The 21,972-nt window shown below is 47.5% G+C and overlaps 1 protein-coding gene and 1 pseudogene across 3 annotated transcripts in view; one reads left to right on the forward strand and one right to left on the reverse strand.

Annotated features, from left to right (window-relative positions):
- Positions 1-21,701, reverse strand: part of ST8SIA5 (ST8 alpha-N-acetyl-neuraminide alpha-2,8-sialyltransferase 5) — a 64,024-nt gene extending 42,323 nt beyond the window's left edge. For all 3 annotated transcript variants that reach the window (XM_060119249.1, XM_060119248.1, XM_060119247.1), the window contains exon 1: positions 21,571-21,701. In XM_060119249.1, the coding sequence (XP_059975232.1) occupies positions 21,571-21,701 (131 nt within the window). The remainder of the gene's footprint in view (positions 1-21,570) is intronic.
- On the forward strand, positions 17,329-17,773 carry LOC132502944 (small ribosomal subunit protein uS12-like; annotated as a pseudogene).
- Positions 21,702-21,972: the final 271 nt, after the last annotated feature.

Raw genomic sequence — 21,972 nt, forward strand, 5'->3', positions numbered from 1 at the left:
TCTGAGATCCTCCCCCATTTTGATGGGAGATCCAGCGTCACAGACTTCTAACCTGGGACTTCCGCACTGGAGGAGGCCAGTGGAGATGGCTTATGGGAGCGGGGCTGTGGTGCATCCATAGCACTCCATTCACAGTGTATGGGTAACTACACCACCTGCCTTTGCATACAGCAGGCCCTGGGGCCAAGTGTCAGGCAATGCCCCCTCAGATGTCGGAATCACCAGGGACGCTGAGCCAAAACAGGCTGAATCCGTGGGGTGCAGGACACTGGGCACTGTGGACACTTGGGTTTCCTTGAGAAATCGCACCCCTGATGCCAGAGCCCAGGACTCCAGGCGCTGAGTGCACAACCCAGTGGGGCACTGGGCCTGCAGCCCAGATCACGCAAAGGCTGGCCGGGTGCCTCCGGATGAAATGGCATCTGCATCCTGTCCTCACAAGCCACCTCCAAGGAAGGCCGTGCCTCCTCGGGCTCTGCAGGGGGAGACTGAAGCCACTGTCATTTCTGCATTCCCCAGGTCAGAAGAGGATAGGAAGGCACCAACCTCCGAGCCTCATCTCCACTCTTCATGCACTCCTATGCTCCCTCAGAGCTGGCTCCCTGAGAACCATGCCAGCAGCACCCCTCCTCCGTTCCAGAACCTTCTAAGAATCCCCATCGCCAAAGGACAAGTTCCAAACCCTCAACTCAGGGGCCCTTCCAGCAGCTGCCTGCAGCTTTGCCTGCAGCCTCGTGACCCACCATGGCATTTCAACTCTCACGCCTTTGCCCTTGGCATTCCCACTCACCCTCATCCCATCCCCCACTTACTTGAGTCCCACCCAAACTTCAAAGTCCAGCTGAAGTGTCTTCTCCTCCCTGAGCCTCCTGGCCCAGTCAGCATAAGCCTTTCGGCACCACACAGTCTGCCCTGAGTCACTGGTCCCCTTTGCCTACCTCTCTGTGTGTCATCCCTACATGCTTATAGTCCTTTCTAGAGAAGAGACGTGTATATAAACCTGATGTAAAATTGTCTTACCCAAGATCCCTTAAGCAAGCAGAGTGGGGAAAAGGGGCTGACTCGGGTACCTTTAGGTTCTAGAACTCCAGAATCCTGAATCCCACCCTCTCCAAGGTCCCTCTTGAGGAAAAATTAGAGCAGGAGGTTTTCACATCCCAGGAAAGAGGAAGAAACAAGGTGGGGTGGGGGGACACACCCCAGATGGCTCACTGGGTCCAGCCCTCCTGGGGCGGGTAGAGGGGTTGTAGACACAGAGGTGTTTCTAAACGCTCACCCTCCCAGGCAGGGAGAGCCCAGGCCCCTGTGAGGATGGGGACGTAGGGATCAGGAGCCAGAAGTGGCTGCAACAGTTGAGCTAAAAGCCCTTCTTGACTCAGGTGTTGACCAAGAACAGAACCAAATCCTCCTCTTTTCCTTGAGTCAACTTAGTCTCAAGCAGGTGGGCCACCAAGAACATGGTGCCCTTACCCCCCTGAGGGACCCCGTGCTGGTCAGAAGGGCCACTCTCATTCCCTGACATTGATCTCTAAAGCGGGGGATGGTCCCATAATGCCCTTACTCTCCGTTAACCAATCATCTTCACTCTCCTTGGGCCATTTCACCTGTAACACACCTTGGATAAAACATCCAATAAAAATCCAACTGTACATCAATACTCTACGTTCCCACAAAGTGCTTCACTTCCGCCAGTGAGCGGTCAAGCCTCCCGGGAGGCAGACAGTGATTGAAGTGAATGAGTGAAGCAAAGGCAGCAGGAACTGGGATTCTTGTGCTACTCCTGCCCGGGTAGGTGTCCTGAGCCCCAGCCCGCTTCTGCCATATGAGAAGATGGGCCATGGGTTGCCATTTTGTTCATTCTTCCAAGAGATGCTGGAAACCCAGACTTTTATTTTTAATTTCCCAATTTAAATGCTGTGCAGACCAAACACCCCCTGCTGAGGGCTGCACGCAGCCTGGGGACCCCCAGTGACGGCCCCTGACTTATATCCTTTTATTCGAGGCTGCCCCTAGTCCTAGGAGGGAGACAGGGTGTGCATCATCCTTCCCAGTTGAGGAAACTGAGGCAGAGACTGGGAGTTACCTCTCAGCCAGCTGGAGGCAAAGCTAGGCCTGGAATTCAGGAGACTGGCCTCACAGTTCAGCCACCAAAGTGTGGGATCCTATGCCAGGAGTCAGCACACCTTGGGGTCTTCCATCTTGGGGGCTGGGTCAGCGACCCTCAGCCTTTGCCTCCTGCACGACAGACAGCCTCATCATCACAGAAGGCACCCACAGAGGAAGCCCAGGGGTGTGCAGGCTCCCGAGCCCTGCCTGCAACCGCCCTTGCCCTCCCACTGGACAAAGCATATATTAGGAATGCAAATTACTGAGCTGCTGTTTTGACAAGATAACCTTGAGTCGGCTCTATTCGAAAAGAATAACAGAAGAAGAAAATCATTCACAAAACATCAATACTTAACTTTCGTGGGAGGCTAGCCTATTGAACTATTCATTGGTATTTTCCCTCCTCCATTCCAAGAAGGTAGCTTGGCTTTTTCAACCCCTTACTTTAGGACCATGTGGGTTGTGGAGGCTGAAAGCTTCCCGGCTCACCGAAGAAACTGTGCAAGGCCAACCTGGAAGGCAGCGGGAGGCCCTTCAGGTCTGGGGATGGGTGGGTGGGTGGGACCATGGCTGAGCAGGAGGTTCCTCAAGTCCAGAAAGCCCACGATGGTGGTCTGGAGTTCCTCTCCATTGTCCCCTTCTAAATGGACAGCAGGGCCTCAAAAGGACTGCTGCTTGGGGCACTTTGGGAGGCTCGACCCAGGGTTCCAGAAGCCTCCAAGGAGCAGAAGTGGACTGGCTGAAGCCGGGATGGCCCAGGGAGCCCCCCAGCTGTTTTGTTCCACACAAGCCTCCAGGACCTTCACACTACCCTGTGGGGGGCAGAGGGAAGGCACCTCAATAATGATAGACTAAGTTTCCCACCAGCTGGTGGATACAGTTTAGTCTTTTTTTTTTTTTTTAATTAAAAGAAAATGAGGAGGGCTTCCCTGGTGGCGCAGTGGTTGAGAGTCCGCCTGCCGATTCAGGGGACACGGGTTCGTGCCCCGGTCCGGGAAGATCCCACATGCCGCGGAGCAGCTGGGCCCGTGAGCCATGGCCGCTGAGCCTGCGCGTCCAGAGCCTGTGCTCCGCAACGGGAGAGGCCACAACAGTAAGAGGCCTGCGTACCGCAAAAAAAAAAAGAATATGAGGAAATGAGCCATTTCTTTCACACCAAGCTTGTCAAATAAAATGTATAACCACTCTTCTATAACTAATCAGCAAAGCACTTATGTTGTACCTCACAGCTGACATGATATCTTTCCTTTATCCATTCATGCTATTTTTATTTCATTATATATGTATACGTGTGTGTGTGTGTGTATATATATATATATACATATACATATATTATTTTATTATTCTATATTTGTTGAACAGCCATGACAAGCTGGAGTTCAACAGTAAACAAACTAGCAAAGGCCCTGCCCCAGTGACATTTAATTTTGAGCAGAGGGAGACAGATAAGCTAATAGGAGACACAACACATAATGTGTCAAATGGTAAAAAGTGCTATGGAAAAAATAAAGGGTGGCAAGGGGAATAAGGAGTTTGGGGTGAGGAGGTCCTCCACATAGGGTGGTCTTCTCCCTGAGAAGGTGACATATGAGCAGGATATGAAGTAGGTGATGAGGAAACGGGCGGATCGGGAGAAGAATGGTCCAGAAGAGGACTGGCACCTTCAGTGGCCTGAGGCATAAGTACAGTGGCTCGTTCTGGGGCTGGCAAGGGGTCCAGGGCAGGTGGCAGGTGAAGCAGCGCCACCTTTCTGCGGCCCCTCAAAGTCATCTAGGAGGGAGGTGACCAATGTCGTCTTCTGAGCAAAGAACTCAGCTGGGCCCCCAGGAGTCTGGGGGTTCGGCCTCCCCCCCCGGGGCTTGCAGACTGCCCTCCTCCCCTCCCACAGTCCTCCGCTGTCCCCAGGTCCACAGAAGGAGCTGGGATGGGTGCTCAGGAAGGCCCTCTTGGAGAAGGTGCAGGCCCTCCCCACCCAGCTCAGAGAGAAAGTGCCTGCCAGCTGGGAAGCCTTTACAGGAGGATTAATGGGCATAATTATCAGGTTCCACGTACTCCCTCACCCGGTCTCCATCCTGACTCACTAGTGACTCACTTTATTTCCCTGACGGTAACATTCCCCCCAAGAAGAACCTCAGGGGGAAAGGGAAGTGCGTTCATTCCCCAGGGTTTGCCTGTGGAGCCTTTCATTGGGGGCAACAGAAAAGATGCCGCAGGTGAAGCATCCTGAGTTCAGGAATGGGGGGGCGCTCCCCAGGCTGAGCCCCCCCATGCTCTCCACCCCCAGAGGGGAAAGAAGGCTGGTGGTGCAAGTGGTGGGCACTGGCATGGGTGAGGGTCCGCAGGCGAGTGGCAAAGGGCTGACCTCCTTGAAAGGCCCTTGGTGTCAGTGAGCCTCCTGGATGCCAAGGCCATCCATGGTTCTGCGGAAGCCTCTGACTAAGGAGTGGCCGGCGGGGAGTCCAAGTACAGCCAGTGCCAAGGTGAAGGGAGGGGAGGGTGCACACGGGGGCACCAGCCATAGGAGGGGTCCAGAGAGAGAAACCAGATGAGCTCCAGGCACAACTCTGGGGCAACCTCGCCCCACCCCAGCCTCTGCATCACAGAGAAGCTGGGTTCCCCGCTGGCCAACCTCCAAACAGTCCTGTTCCCATGACTGGCGTTCCAGACCTCTACTGTCAGGGCCAGACCCAAAGAGTGGGTACCCTAGGCCATCCAAAAATGTTACAGCCCTTCCAACTACTCTTTGTCAAATCTTTGCTCAATATTTATTTCAAGGAGGGGGGCCTCTTTCAGGAGGAACATGGGGTACCATGGGGATGCGCACACCAGCCCTCCAGCTTCTTCAGGGACTCAGGCTGCAGACAGTACACGACAGAGAGCAGAGTGGGGACCCCCTCCCTCCTTGGACGGCAGTGGAGTGATGGGGACATGGGGGAGGGTTCCCTCAAACACTTATCCAAGCATTCATTCCAACTACTCTCTCTGTCGAGAGCGCCCACTAATTCTATTTTCTCCATCCTATGGCAGCCCCCAGATTCTCCGTGTGCAGGTGCCTCCGAGGTTACACCTCACACTGTTGGCCAGACCTGTGGAACCCAGTCCAGCTAAACTTCTCCAATCGTTTCATTCCTGCCCCAACCTTGCCTCCCTCTTAGTTCCTTTGGCTGTTATGGGTTGAACTGTGTCTCCCTGCCCTCACCAAAACAAATCATATGTTGAAGTCCTAATCCCAGGGTGACCTTATTTGGAAATAGGGTTGTTGCAGATGTAATTAGTTAAATTAAGATGAGGTCACACTGGAGTACGGTGGACCCCTAATCCAATATGACCGGTGGTCTTATAAAGAAAGGGAAATTTGGACACAGACACATGCACAGGAAAAAAACCTGTGTTAAGATGAAGGCAGAGATCTACCAGCCAAAAAATGCCCCAAATTACCAGCAAATCACCAGAAACTAGGGGAGAGGCATGGGGTTCCTTCTTCCTCTCGGCCCTCAGAAGGAACCCCCCTGCAGACACCTTGATCTTAAACTTCAGCTTCCAGAACTGTATGACAATAACATTCTGTTGTTTAAGCCCCCAGACTATGGTACAGTCAGCCCTTCGCATTGGCAGGGTCCAAGTCCACGGTTGGTTGAAGCCATGAATGTGGAATCCGCAGATACAGAGGCTGACTGTAAGGAAGCTGAGCGTCTGTGGGTTTGGGTATTTGTTTCTCCCAATAACCCCAGCCCCCTCTATGCATGGCATCACACACACACCTCCTGGCTTACCTGCCCCACTTCCATCCCTCCACAGTCTAGGGCCTCGGCAGGACCTGTGGGCCCCCTCAAAAGGTCTGGCAAAGCCCAACCTGTGACAAAAGCATCTAGGCCACCCACTCATACTACCTAAGACTAAACCGAGACCAGAGAGGCCATTGGCCTCAGAGCGCCAGGGAACAAAGAGAAATGTAAAAGCCTTCAGTGACTTCCATCACCTGCTCCTCCAGCCTCAGCACCTCAGCCTGTCCCCCAGAGTATCTCCAACCCCAGTCTCTGCAACCCACTAGTTCTCCAAAGCCCACATCAAGCCCCACCTCGCTACTGACCATCTTGATTGCTGTCTCCTCTGAAACCTATAAGATTTATAGTCTTTGTCACACAATTCCAAATGTATTTATATACATACCATCTTACCTATTTTTCATGTTTGTCTCTTTCAGGGTTCTGTAAGTTCCTTAAGGACATGTAGCATACTTAATAATTCTTGAATAACATCCCTTCTCGCCCAGCACAAAGCGGAATGAGTGTTTAATGGACATGCATTGACTGTAGGGAAAAAATTGGGGTATTCTCTTTGTATGCACCATTCATTCAACAATTAATGTCTGGCTCTGTGCTAGGTCCTGGGAATTCAGAGATGAATAAAATATCTCTTACAAGGGTTTTACAAGCTGTGCGGACTTACAGGAGTTACTCATCCTCTCTGAGTATTAAATGAGGAGGATTGTATCTGTTTAACAGGATTATGGTGAAGATTAAATGAGATAATCTTCATTTAGGATTATCTGCTTAGGTCAGAGCCTCGCTCATGAACCCTTAATGAATATTAATAATTCATGTAATTACCTGATGAATCCATCACCTGTAGGTGTATGTACGTGGAGGGGGAGGTCCCTACACATAGGGTTAAGAGCTAAGTTTGGGAATTATTGGATGAGAGCCTATTAGATGAGAAGTGAATAGGCCTGGATAAGTCAAAGGGGAGAAACCAGATCCTCTAAGAGGTAAAATTTGCCTGGAAAGTACAAATACCAAAAAGAAAAAAACTAGAGAGAGAGACGGGCGAGGGCGAGGAGTGAGAGGCTAGCTCTGCATCCCTGAGGGACATCTGGGGAAGGGACAGGAAGCTGATTAATACCCACCACCTAGTGCAAGCTGGGCGCAGAGAGCCCAGAGCCAGGACTAGAGGGAGGCAAGCAAGGCACCCAGGGGACAAAATCGAGGACGGCCCCACCCCCCACCCTGTGCAAGCGCAGGGTCGATACCTGAGAGGGAGCCGCCTTAAACTTTGTCCCCTGGGTGCCTCGCTTGCCTCCCCCCAGTCCCAGCCCTACAAGCAGGTGCCCCATCAAAACTTGCTCTGACCAGCAAAACTGGAGCGGTTCTGCCAGCGAAGCACAGACCCCAGGCGGTGGTCAGCTCAGCCCCTTCCTCCTCTCTAGGGCGCCCTCCATCTCCACCCTGTCCCCGCTAGGCACCGTCCCCCTCCAGAGCCACCCCCCCCCGGTAGATCCTCCAGTCCCTGTGATCCCCACCTCCTGGGGCTGTGCCTGTTTCTCCAGGCAGTCAAACAGAGGGCTTTGCCCCTCGGTAGGGGGAGAGTTGGATCAGTGGTGAGAGCCTTCGAATGTGCACTTGAGATACAGCACGAAGTCAGGCTGTACTTTTCCTTGACCCAGTTTCATATCCTCAAGCTTCAGGCCTGCACCAGCCATATGCAGGCAGCCCAGATCTGCCCCCGTGAGGCACAGGAGAGAGGAAGGCTGGAGGAAAGACAGAGTATAGAGGAGTCCTGTCTACACCAGGCAGGACAAGGCAGGCCCAGCCTGGGCTCCTGCCTGCTGTGCAGTCACACAGAAGACAACAGGACAGTGCTGGGCAGCCTGTGCTAAGTACACACAGCACAAGCGCTATGAATTCAGAGCAGGGGAAGTGCACTGTGGGCTGAGAACAAAAGGAGAGGCAGGATTTGGACTGGCAGAGAGACAGGCGGGAGGCATAGCAGGTGGGAACACAGTGTGGGTAAAGGCACAGAGTCAGGACAGACATGATGTGTATAAAAGACCCTTGGCTGGCAGGAGCGATGTTCTTCTTTAAGAGTAGGGCTTCAGGTGATCCTTTTGGGGCTTGCAAGGTGGGTTGTTCCGTCTTCACTAAAGGGGTGAGGTATAGTGGGCTCTTCACGTTTTTGGAAAAGTCACTTTAATAAAGCTTTGAGAACTCTGTTCTTTCAAAAAAAAATAGTGGGGCTTCAGGCACAGGCTGATCATGGGGGTAAGACTTTTGTTTGGGGAGGGCGTAGGGGATGGAGACATTCGAGGACTTCTATTTCTGGCAAAATGGCAGACTGAAAAGCCCTCTGTGGCAGGTGCCCCTTCAGGAATGAAGGATTTCTGCCCCACCTGCTGGGGGTGCCCAGAGTTGACAGCCCCCAGCTCTCAGTTCCCTCTGGGAACTGCCTCATGTAAGGAGAGCCAACTTGGTCAAGACCACCCTCTTCCAGAAGTAGCCGCATTCAATGCCTGAAAATTCAACCCAGAGGTACAAAGGCCCAGCCTCCTCACTCTGAGGAAGGCTCAACTCAGGGAATCCTACAGGGTGGCTAAGGCCTTCTCTGGGACTGCACTGCAGCTCAATTTCTCCCCCTGCTCAATCTTATTCCTTCTCCCTTCTTCAGGTGTTGATCCCAAGAGCACATCTTAATCAACCTTCTGCATTCTAGTCTCTGGCAAAGAGTCTGCTTTCCAGGGAACCCAATCTGTAACATCTCCCACTACAAAACACTAAAATACAACTAAAATACACATAATATGTGTAAAACTCCTTCTTAAATGGATGAATAATATGGCAAGGAAAGAAGTAGTAGATGAGTTCTAAAGCCAGCGGCTGTCCTAGGGGCATCGCTCAATCCCCATGATCCATGCTTCCCTTGCAATGGCAACAGGGCCTACCCAAGATGAAGATTCTCGTTAGAAACCTCTTCCTACAGCCAGGAAAACACAAATAATCCAAAGGCAAGACAGAAAAAAAAAGCAAAGCAGAATACATAAAAAAACACAGAATATGATGGTAGAAATAATATTCTAATATCATATGGTATTCATCAGTAAGCACAATAAATGTAGATACACTAAGCTTTCCAGGTAAAAGATAAATATTGTCAGACTAGATATAAAAACTGTAACTATATGCTGGTTACATAGACATGGAATGAAAGACATGGAAATGTTGAAAAAAAGGATAGAGACAGTCATGACAAGCAAATACTAGCCAAATGAAAGCTGTTTCACTATATTAATATTAGATAACGTCAACTTTAAGTTTCAATGTATCAATATTACTAAAAATAAACTCTACACTCTAATAAAAGATTCAGTTCAGGGCCTCCCTGGTGGCGCAGTGGTTAAGAGTCCGCCTGCCGATGCAGGGGATACGGGTTCGTGCCCCGGTCTGGGAGGATCCCATATGCCGCGGAGCGGCTGGGCCCGTGAGCCATGGCCGCTGGGCCTGCGCATCCGGAGCCTGTGCTCCGCAACGGGAGAGGCCACAACAGTGAGAGGCCCGCATACCGCAAAAAGAAAAAAAAAAAGATTCAGTTCACTAGAAAGACAATTTGTCTAAACTAGTATGCATTTAGTAACATCACTTCAATATGTATTAGGTAAAAGTTGGTAAGTTGATAAGGAGAAACTGATAAATTCACTATCACAGAGGAAGATTTCTATACACATCTTTTAGAAATTGACAGAACAACTGAGCCAGAAAATTAAAAAAAATAATAAGGATACAGAAGATTGAAAAATTAAAAAAACAACTTGATAGAAAAGACAAGTAAGAATACTGCACCTAACAATGAGAGAATCACATTTTTTTCAAGTACACACCTAATGTTTATGAAAATCAACCACAGACGAGATCACAAAGAAAATCTCAACAAATCTCAAAGAATCAGCATTATAAATACCATATTCTCTTATTATCACAATGAATTTGGGTTAAAAATTTAAGAAGATAAATAAATAAAGTAGTTGGAAATTTTAAAACATTTCTAAATTTATGAGCAAAAATAAATAAATCATGAGAGAAATTAGAAAATATTTGGAATTCAAGACAATGAAAGGGGCTTCCCTGGTGGTGCAGTGGTTAAGAATCTGCCTGCCAATGCAGGGGACAGGGGTTCGATCCCTGGTCAGGGAAGATCGCACATGCCGCGGAGCAACTAGGCCCGTGTGCCACAACTACTGAGGCTGTGAGCCACAACTACTGAGCCCGCACACCACAACTACTGAAGCCCACGTGCCTAGAGCCCTTGCTCCACAACAAGAGAAGCTACCACAATGAGATGCCCACGCACCACAATGAAGAGTAGCCCCCACTTGCCGAAACTAGAGAAAGCCTGTGCACAGCAACAAAGACCCAACGCAGTCAAAATTTTTTTAATATATAAATAAATAAAAGTTTAAGACAATGAAAGTACTTCTGGTAGTTACAAGCTGTATGACCTTGAACAAATTACTTAATTTCACTGTGCCTCTGTTCCCTCACCTATAAAATGAGAATAGTAATTGCATCTATTACTTGCTGTTAGAATTCAGTGTGGTAATATATAAACCACTTGAGCTGGTACCTGGCATATGGTAAATGCAATATAACACCAAATTGCTGTTATCATCATCATCATCCCAAAACATAGGGCTTTAACTAAAGAATTATTTAGAGGAAATTTTATAACCTTAGAAGTTTACAATGGAAAATACTAAAGACTGAAAATTAAAGAGATAAGCATCCAACTTAAGAAGTTAGAAAAATAATACTAGAATAAAACCAAAGCATAAAAATTAATGAAATAGAAAGTAAAGATACAAGAGAGAAATCAACGAAGCCCGAAGCTGGCCATTTAATAAACATCAGTAAAAACATAGAAAAAGAAACAAATAAACAATGTTAGGAATAAAAAAAGGGGCCAAAACTCAGATGTAACAGAGAATATTATGAACTTTGTATGAATAAACCTGAAATCTTTTGAAAATTTTCTGTAAAAATATAATTTGCTAAAAAATGATTGAAGAAATATAAAAACCTGAAGTCTTGAACCATTAAAGAAACAGAATTAGTAATTTAATTTTAATAATTAGTAATTTAATTCTAAAATTCTAATAAATTTAACAAGGAAAACATTAGGTGCTGGTGGCTATACAGGTGAATTCTGTGAAGCTTTCAAAAAATAAACGTCAAACTTCCATAAACCATTCCAGAAAACAGATAAAAGGAAACATTCCCAACTCATTTTACAAGACAGGTTTTAAAACTAGACAAAAATAGCATTTAAAAAATTACATGCCGGCTTCCCTGGTGGCGCAGTGGTTGGGAGTCCACCTGCCGATGCAGGGGACACGGGTTCGTGCCCCGGTCCGGGAGAATCCCACATGCTGCGGAGCGGCTGGGCCCGTGAGCCATGGCCCCTGGGCCTGCACATCCAGAGCCTGTGCTCGCAACAGGAGAGGCTACAGCGGTGAGAGGCCCGCGTACCACAACAACACCACCAAAAAAAATTACATGCCAATATCATTCAAGAACATGAGATACAATATCCTAAATAAAAATATTAGTCAATAAAATGTCACATCATATAAAACAAATAATGTACCATGAACAATATGGGTTTATCTCTAAAATTGTAAGTTTAACATCTATTAGTACAATTTACCACATCAAAAGAGTAAAGGAGAAAAAGTCCATATCCTCCAATAGATGTAGAAAAAGCATCTGATTAAAATTAGTATCCAAACACAGTAAAACAACAAAACTTTTTAGCATACTCCACAAGGGAACCTTCTTTACCCTACTAGAGGATATCTACAAAACAAGAACAAACAAAACAAAACCAAGCACACAGACTCAATGGTGACACTTTACCGTTTCCATTAGAATCAGGATTAATGACACCATATACAAAAATTAATTCAAAATGGATCAAAGACCTCAACATAAGAGCTAAAACTATAAAAACTCTTAGAAGAAAACATAGGTGTAAATCTTTGTGACATTAGATATTGTACACAGGCAATGGTTTCTTAGATATGACACCTAAAGCACAAGCAACTAATGAAAACAGTAGATGAATTGGAATTCATCAGAATTAAAACTTTCATGCTGTAAAGGACATCACCAAGAAACTGAGGGCTTCCCTGGTGGCGCAGTGGTTGAGAGTCTGCCTGCCGATGCAGGGGACACGGGCTCGTGCTCCGGTCTGGGAGGATCCCACATGCTGCGGAGCGGCTGGGCCCGTGAGCCATGGCCGCTGAGCCTGCGCGTCCGGAGCCTGTGCGGCCACAACAGTGAGAGGCCCGCATACCGCAAAAAAAAAAAAGGTATATCCATAAATTGAATATTACTCGTCAATAAACAGAAGCGAAGTACTAACTTGGGACTGACATATACACACTGCTATATTTAAAATAGATAACCAACAGGGACCTACTGTATAGCATGGGAAATTCTGCTCAATATTCTGTAATAACCTAAATGGCAAAAGAACTTGAAAAAGGATACGTGTATATGTATAATTGAATCACTTTACTGTACACCTGAAACTAACACAACATTGTTAATCAACTGTACTCCAATATAAAATAAAAATTAAAAAAGAAGAAATGAAGAACTGACCCATGCTACAACATGGATGAACCTTGAAAATATGCTTAGTGAAATATGCCAGTCACACAGAACCACATATTGTATGTTTCCATTTATATGAAATGTCCAGAATAGACAAATCCATAGAGACAGATTAGTGTATTTATTTATTTCTAGAGCTGGGAGATATAGGGGTACTAGGGGATGATGGCTAAGGGGTACAGGGTTTCTTTTGCAGGATAAGGAAAATGTTCTAAAATTGATTGTGATGAGGGATGCATAACTGTGTGAATATGCTAACAGCCATTTAACTGTATACTTCAAATGGGTGAATTTTATGAATTTATAGATGGGTGGATTGATGAGTATATTTCAATATAGCGATTCTTTTTTTTAAAAATTTTTAAGGAAAAAATCAGAATTAAGGCCAGCATATTCACTATGACATTTTTATTGAACATGATATCAAAGGTCCTAATCAGCACAGTAACATAAGAAAAATAAATTAAGGTATAAGGGTTGTAATTTCATTCTTTTACATGTAGCTGTTCAGTTTTCCCAGCAACGCTTATTGAAGAGGCTGTCTTTTCTCCATTGTACATTCTTGCCTCCTTTGTCATAGACTAGGTGACCATATGTGTGTGGGTTTATCTCTGGGCTTTCTATCCTGCTCCATTGGTCTATATTTCCGGGTTTTTGCCAGTACCATACTGTCTTGATTACTATAGCTTTGTAGTATAGTCTGAAGTCAGGGATCCTGATTTCTCCAGCTCCATTTTTCTTTCTCAAGATTGCTTTGGTTATTCAGGGTTTTGGGTTTCCAAACAAATTGTAAAATTTTCTGTTCTAGTCCTGTGAAAAATGTCATTGGTAACTTGATAGGGATTGCTTTGAATCTGTAGATTGCTTTGGGTAGTATAACCATTTTCACAATATTGATTCTTCCAATCCAAGAACATGGTATATCTCTCCATGTGTTTGTGTCATCTTTGATTTCTTTTGTCAGCATCTTATAGTTTTCTGAGTACAGGTCTTTTACCTCCTTAGGTAGGTTTTATTCCTAGGTATTTTATTCTTTATGTTGCAGTGGTAAATGGGATTATTTCCTTAATTTCTCTTTCTGATCTTTCATTGTTAGTGTATAGGAATGCAAGAGGTTTCTGTGTATTAATTTTGTATTCTGTGACTTTACTACATTCATTGATTAGCTCTAATAGTTTTCTTGGGGCATCTTCAGGATTTCTATGTGTAGTATCATGTCATCTGCAAACAGTGCCAGTTTTACTTCACTCCCTAAAACCATACACAAAAATAAACTCAAAATGGATAAAAGACCTGAATGTAAGGTCAGACACTATAAAACCTCTTAGAAGAAAACACAGACAGAACACTCTTTGACATAAATCGCAGCAGGATCTTTTTTGACCCACTTCCTAGAGTAATGAAAATAAAAATAAAAGTTAACAAATGGGACCTAATTAAATTTAAAAGTTTTTGCACAGCAAAGGAAACTATAAACGAGACGAAAAGACAGCACTCAGAATGGGAGAAAATATTTGCAAACGAAGCAACGGACAAAGGATTAATCTCCAAAATATACAAACAGCTCATGCAGCTCAATATCAAAAAAAAAAAAAAACCCAGTCACATAATGGGTGGAAGACCTAAACAGACATTTCTCCAAAGAAGACATACAGATGGCCAAGAAACACATGAAAAGATGATCAACATCACTAATTATTAGAGAAATGCAAATCAAAACTGCAGTGAGGTATCACCTCACACCAGTCAGAACAGCCATCATCAAAAAATCTACAAACAATAAATGCTGGAGAGGGTGTGGAGAAAAGGGAACCCTGTTATACTGTTGGTGGAAATGTAAATTGGTGCAGCCACTATGGAAAACAGTATGGAGTTTCCTTAAAAAACTAAAAATAGAACTACCATATGACCCAGCAGTCCCACTACTGGACATATACCATATTCAAAAAGACACATGCACCCTAATGTTCCTAGTAGCACTATTTACAATAGCCAGGACATGGAAGCAACCTAAATGTCCATCAACAGAGGAATGGATAAAGAAAATGTGGTACATATATATAATGGAATATTACTCAGCCATAAAAAGAAACGAAGTTGAGTTATTTGTAGTGAGGCGGATGGACCTAGAGACTGTCATACAGAGTGAAGTAAGTCAGAAAGAGAAAAACAAATATCACATATTAACACATGTGGAATCTAGAAAAATGGTAGAGATGATCTTGTTTGCAAAACAGAAATAGAGACACAGACAGAGAGAAAAAAACGTATGGACAGCAAGGGGGGAAAGGGGGGGATGAATTCAGAGATTGGGATTGACATATATACACTATTGATAGTATGTATAAAATAGATAACTAATGAGAACCTACTGTATAGCTCAGGGAACTCTACTCAGTGCTGTGTGGTGACCTAAATGGGAAGGAAATCCAAAAAAAGGGGATATATGTATACATATAGCTGATTCACTCTGCTGTACAGTAGAAACTAACACAACATTGTAGAGCAACTATACTCCAATAAAAATTAATTTTTTAAAAAATGGTATGAGGGGGGCTTCCCTGGTGGCGCAGTGGTTGAGAGTCCGCCTGCCGATGCAGGGGACACGAGTTCGTGCCCCAGTCTGGGAATATCCCACATGCTGCAGAGTGGCTGGGCCCGTGAGCCATGGCTGCTGAGCCTGCGCGTCCGGAGCCTGTGCTCCGCAACGGGAGAGGCCACAACAGTGAGAGGCCCGCGTAATGAAAAAAAAAAAAAATGGTATGAGGGTTGTAATGAAAGGGGAAAAAAAGTCTACAAAGAAATTCCAGAAGACTCTACAGATAAATTATGATCCTTATGTGTTGATTATTATTATTATCATCAAGCTTGCTGATTATAAAATCAATATACAAAAAAATCAAATTTATTTTTTATACTAGCTACAAATGGTTAGAAAATATAATTTTTTTAAGATTTTTTTTTTACAATAGCAGTAAAAACTATGTAGCTAGAGATAAATCTAGCAAAAAAATGTTCAAATTCTTTATGGAGAATTATAAAGCTCCACTGAGAGACAGTGAAGGAGGGTATTCAAGGCCCATGCCTATCTAGTCTTCCTCTGAGATTAAGTTTAAAAGGCAGGTTGCGACCAGATCACACAATGTTCTTTCTACCTTAAAAAAAACAAAAAAACAAAAAAACAGAAACATTGCCCTTTCCTTGCCCCTCTGTTAAAGTATGAATAACTGAAGTCCTTAACACTCCAGGGATATGAATTTACGTGAAGGTGTTAGCACTAACAAAGGGAATTTGGAGCAGTGGAGGGCTCAAAGGGAGAGGGGACAATTTCCATGCCCTCATTCTAGAAAATCCTTCTTTTCGCCCTCTCCCCAACGTTCACCCCAAGACTTCCCTTGCCTCTGGTGCCAAACCCCGATTGGCCCTTTCATACCTGATCCCTCTGCAGTGCAAGTCACAGGTGCCCACTGTCTGCCTGGTGCCCTTATCCCTAGTTTCCTCAACACCCCCATCTCCTCCCTCCCCTGCACCTCTCTGCAGCTACAGCTTCCGGCCAGCTCTCCTCTCTCAAGCCCTTAGGTGCAGGCACCCCTCGAGGCTCTCCTCTATGCCCCTGCCCATCTACGCCTTTCACTCTGCTCTCTCCTGGGTGATCTCATCCAATTCCATCACACTGGCCAGTGTTTTTCTAACTAAGCGTTTCAACCAACAGATTATAAAATCAATTCAGTGGTTTGCCTCCAGAATTAAAAAAAAAATTATTGCAGTAAAATATACATAACATAAAATTTACCATTTTAACTGTTTTAAGTGTACAGTCCAGCGATATTAAGCACAACCACATTGTGTGCAACCATCATCATCATCTATCTCCAAAACCTTTTCATTTCCCAAACTGAAACTCTGTACTCCTTAAACACTTATTCCCTATTCCTCCACCCTGCAGCCCTTGGCAACCATTCTGCTTTCTGTCTCTATAAATTTGACTACTCATATAAGTGTAACCATACAATATTAGTCCTTTTGTGACTGGCTTATTTCACTTAGCATAACATCTTCAAGGTTCGTCCATGCTGTAGCATGCATCAGAATTTCCTTTTTGTACAGTAGAAACTAACACACTTTGTAAAACAACTATACCACAGTAAAAAAAAAAGAATTTCCTTTTTAAGGCTGAATTTATGTTTTAAATGAAGTGAAACAGAATTTTTTAATGAAGTAGAATAGAAAATACTAAAGTGAATTTCTCATAATAAGGCCAAATATTCTTTCACAAAATGCTTGTTTCAGATGGATGTATATGTGAGTGTGTCCTGGATTCCTGGGTATAACATATTTCTTAAGTGTGGATAACAATCCTAAAAGTTGGAAAAATGCTGATTTTGATGCTTGGCGACTCCAAACTCTCCATTGTTAGTCTGGCTCTTGTCCACCCACAGTTCCCGAGCTCCTTTCCAATGAGCTGCTGGAGAGTTCCAAGTGGATTGCCTTGCAGGGTCTGAGCAGATCTAGACTCGAACTTGTTACCCTCTTTGCTCCGGACAAGCTCCTTCTCACATATTTCCCACTTAGTTCTCCATAACCCGGCCCTGCCTGCCCCACCCTGCCCCCCACCTATATAGGAGGTATGAAGAATTACTCAAGTCTCCCCTGCACCTTTCTACCGTTGGTCAACCTGGGTATCTTCCCCCATCCTTCCACATTCCCACGTTCTTATGGGTCATTCCCCTGTCCTTAAGACTTCCTTCACTCTTTCGCGCAGGCCCGTGGCGCCGGCAGGATGGGCAAGTGTCGTGGTCTTCGTACTGCCAGGAAGCTCCGTAGCCACCGATGAGACCAGAAGTGGCATGATAAACAGTACAAGAGAGCCCATTTGGGCACAGCCCTGAAGGCCAACCCTTTTGGAGGTGCTTCTCATGCCAAGGGAATTGTGCTTGAAAAAGTAGGGGTTGAAGCCAAACAGCCAAATTCTGCCATCAGGAAGCGTGTCAGGGTTCAACTCATCAAGAATGGCAAAAAAATCACCGCCTTTGTACCCAGTGATGGTTGTTTGAATTTTATTGAGGAAAATGATGAAGTTCTGGTTGCTGGATTTGGTCACAAAGGTCATGCTGTTGGTGACATTCCTGGAGTCTGCTTTAAGTTTGTCAAAGTAGCCAATGTCTCTCTTTTGGCCTTATACAAAGGCAAGAAGAGAGACCAAGATCATAAGTTTTGATGATCAAAGCAGGATAGTAATAAATTTCCATATGCCAAAAAAAAAAAAAAAGACTTCCTTCAAATGCCTCCCTGCACCTTGAAGACACCCTGATTCACTATGGCTCCCTCCACATCCTTAGAGTTCCATGTCCACACCTCCAGTGTGGCTTGTGTACGTGTTATGTGTCCTTCTGTATTCCCCATAGACTGTGAGCTCCCGAGAACCCTGGGCTGTGTCTGTCTTGCACACCATTGTAGTGTTCAGCGTGTAGGAAATCTTCGTCAAGGATTTGTTCAATCAAGAGCAGGTGTGGAGCCAAGAAGCACCAAGGGCAAACTTCACAGCTCTGTTTCTTGCCTTTCCCTCCTAATCCACATACAGTGCACCTTCTCCTGTAGAGACCTTGAGCCCACTAAGCCACCTGCGCTGCCCCACCTTCCTCCTCTCCTCCTCCCTCCCCCTCCCCTCCGTCTCCCCTCCACTCCCTTTCCCGGCAGTGTCCCCTGTACAGCACAGGGAGAAGCCAGGGGCCCAAGGAAAGAATGCAGACTGACTCACACCCCCACTTCCTTCGGGTGTAATCTGTCCCTGATTCTCACCAGAACAGCTGGCCCTCTTTGTGCCCCTGAGCTCTTTGTGTCACATCAAACAATGAAGCCTCTGCCGAATGCATCCACACAGCTCAGCACAGAAGCAAAGAATGGACAAACGAATCCCTGGCTCCAAAGTAGATCTGCTCCCAGCACCACATTCCCCTCACTTCTGACCAGGCTGTGACAACAGCCTCCCCTTCTCTCCCTTTCTCTACCCCTTCCTTAGAAGACTTTGATCACATCCCTACTCTACTCAAGGACCGCATGTGGCTCCCTATGTCCTAATGAACCAGGTTCCAACTGTCCTTCCCAATCCGCAAAGCACTTCACTGAAGCCGCTGACCCAATATTACGTCTGTCCCCCTCCTTCCCTACGCTGCCCCTTACGCCAATGGGATCCACGTCTTCACTGTGTCCCTGTGATCACTACCCCTGCCCGTGTGCACGCACACACCACTTTCAATCGTTTCTTCATTACCCAATATTTTCAGAACCTACTATGTGCCAGGCACCATATTTGGTACTCAGGGTACAGCTGGGGACAAAACAGACTGAACCCGTACCTCATGGAATTTTCATCTGGAGTAGGGTTTTTCCCCCTCAGCACTGCTGACATTTGGGGCTGGATAAGTCTTTTGTCGTGGACGGGCCATGCATTGCAGCATCTTTAGCCCTATCCTTGGCCTCAGCCTGCGAGATGCCAGATGCTCTCCTCTCCCCACTGTGAAAAGCAAAAGTGTCTCCAGGCATTGACTGGGGAACAACACTGCCCTCTATTGAGAACCACGGGCCTAGAGCAGCAGAGAGGACTTGTTACAAATCATCTGAGGAGCTTGTTAAAAAAGCAGGTTACTGGATCCCACCCCCGGAGAGAGGCCCGGGAATCTGCATTTCAATGGCCATGCAGGTGACTCTGATGCAGGCTGTGCCAGGACATCTGCTGGAGGAACACTCAAGTGTTTCTACACAGGAGACAGACCAACAATCCCATCAAGTCGATTCATTACAGTGATGAGATGTGTAGGAAACAAGATAGGGGAGCAGGTGCTATTCATGCTCCGATGTGGCAGCCGCAACCTGGTTCAGGGTCAGGACAGCCCCAGGAGCAGCAAACCAAAGGTTAAGCCAAGTGCGACAGCACAGGTAGGGTCAACCTGGGAGAGGTGCGAGGAGGCGGTGCCACATGTCCGCACCTTTGCTCCTGCCCTCTTCGGTTCCTGATGTGCACTCCCACTCACCTGCCCAAAGCTTCTCCTTCCTTCACGGGCCCACTCAGGTCAAGCCTTCTCCGGGCAGCCTTCCCTAACAGCTCCAGCCCAGTGGAGCCTCCCGCCTTAAACATTTCAACACTCATTCCTATCTCATTTGTGGCCATTGTGTTTCCCCAAGTAGACATCAAGCCCCGTGAACACCAGGACCGCATCATCTTCTTTAAAGACCCCACGGCGCCCTTCCAGGATTGAATGCATGCAACTTTTGCTTCCTTGATCGGATTCCTCCAGTCCCTGGAGTGAGGCCTGTGAGGCAGCCTCTGAGACTGAGGGGCTCAGGGTCTCTGTGTGAGAGGATGGGATGCAACTGGTATGCCCGCTGAGCTCCGGGCAGCTGGCACATCCACCCAAGATCAGGGAGGGCCTGCCGGGGCAAGCGCTTAGAAGCTGAGCTGCCGTTTGCCGTGGGCACGGATATTCTCCCACTGTTGATGAGACGGCAACGATCCCGGCAGCCCCGGCAGCTCTGGGTAGGTGCCAGCAGGGGGTAGGAACCCACAGCCATCCAGCTGAGGAGCAAGTGCAGCAAGCAGGCCATTTGGGGCCCAGCAGGGTCAGCTCTGGGGGACAGCAGGCCCAATGGGCTCCAGCAAGCCGGGAGACTCTCTGAAAATGTCCTTTAAAGATACCAGCACCAGGCAGAGCTCGTCAGCTGCCCTCAACCAGAGAAAAACGCTCTCTGGGAAGGTCAGGAGCAGTGGCTGGTTGGAAACAAATGTCCTGGCCAAGGGGCCTCATCCTACCCAGCTCTGGGACATGGAGCGGAAAATGGCCTAACTGCTTGGCTCTCTTACTGTGAGCCAAGGCCCAGCAGCAATGTCACTCTCCCACCCCTGAGTGCCGCCCAGACTAGGGACACAAATGACCGATGTGGAATCCAAAGGATGAAAAGAGAACAACTGTTTTATTATTTAGAAGTTTAGAGAAGACGGGATGTTTACATAGCTAGCCAGGCATTTTGTTTTCTATCAGCCTCGCTGCGGAGGGGCAGCAAGAGCAGGAAGACAACTGACAGCAAAGGAAAAACCTCCAGCAGAAAAGAGAGGTGGGTTCTTTCCAAAAGAGGCTCTGAAATGAGAGGGCCCTGGGGCAGCCCTCTCCCCAAGCCCTGAAACCAGGCAGAGTAACCCGAAGCGGTTCCCCTCAGCCAGCAGGGCAGGCAGAAGAAAACGGTTGGCATTTCCGTATATTTTCCGCACACACAGGGACTGAGGCTGGGCCCGAGTTTCTGAGTGACACCTCCTACTGCTCTATCTCTTAATGGAGTTCGCCTGTGGATGAGGTGGGGGGGGGGGCGGGAGGAGAGCCCAGGAGGGGAGGGTTAACTTCTGCTGCAGCTCTGACCTTCTGCGTAAGGATGAGAAAGAACCATCTGTTTCAGAGGGATGAGGTTGTGGTTTCACAGATCCAGTGGTTACTGGTTTCTAAGGATTCACTCTCTCTGTCGCATCGTCCTAGCCTATTATCCCCCCAACCTAACCCGGCACTCCTGCGGGGAACAATATGCTTTTTCCCCTAAGGGCCCCCACAAAAGTTCAGGACTCGAGAGGTAAGCCTATCCGATTTTGAGCCCTCCACACCCGGCAGCCTCCCCTCCAACCAAATGGCCATGCCGCTGTAGATTTGGGGACACCGATCTGACCCCTGCGGCCGCTCAGGGCATTCACATGGATTTATCGTCAGCTTGGCCGCTCCGAACTCCAACCTGTCCCCCTTTTTTCACATCAGAACAAAGTTGTTGGGCGCCTCCGGCCAGCGCTGGGCAGGCGTTCTCCTCTAGCTGGGAGGAGAGATGCGCTTCGGAGCGCGGTGACCCGAACCTAACGCGGCGTTGCTCGAGGCTAAATAAGGACCCCACGGTCGTTCACCCCGGGGACGCCGAGGCGGATGCTGCGGCCGCCACCTGGGGACTCACCCGCGGGCTCCGCGCACCGCGACCCGCGCTCGGACTTTCCTACCTCTTGATGTAGTTCCTGCCATACAAGATCTGTTGCAGCAAGGTCACCAAGGCGAAGGCGCAGATGAAGATGAAGAGCAAAGTTCGGTTCCCCAACAAATCCCGGTTCGCCGAGGGGTCCGCGTAGCGCATCCTGGCGGCCGCTCGCGCACGGCGGGGCGCGGCGTGCGCCAGGCGCTTGGGGGCCCCCGCAATCACGCGCGGGGCTGCGGGGCCCCGGGGGGCGCGCGGCCCACCAGGCGCCTCTCCGCGCGGTCAGGAGGGTGGGGGACTTCTCCGGGCAAAGTTTCCGGCTGGCGCAGACGGAGCAGGGGCATCCGAGCATCGCCCGCGGCGGGGCGGCTGGCAGAACAGGGCAGGCCTCTGGGAACTCGACAGCGGCCCCGGGCCTTCCCTCCGGATG

This window comes from Mesoplodon densirostris, chromosome 15 (assembly GCF_025265405.1).
Source record: "Mesoplodon densirostris isolate mMesDen1 chromosome 15, mMesDen1 primary haplotype, whole genome shotgun sequence".
Classification (NCBI taxonomy): Eukaryota; Metazoa; Chordata; class Mammalia; order Artiodactyla; family Ziphiidae; genus Mesoplodon; species Mesoplodon densirostris.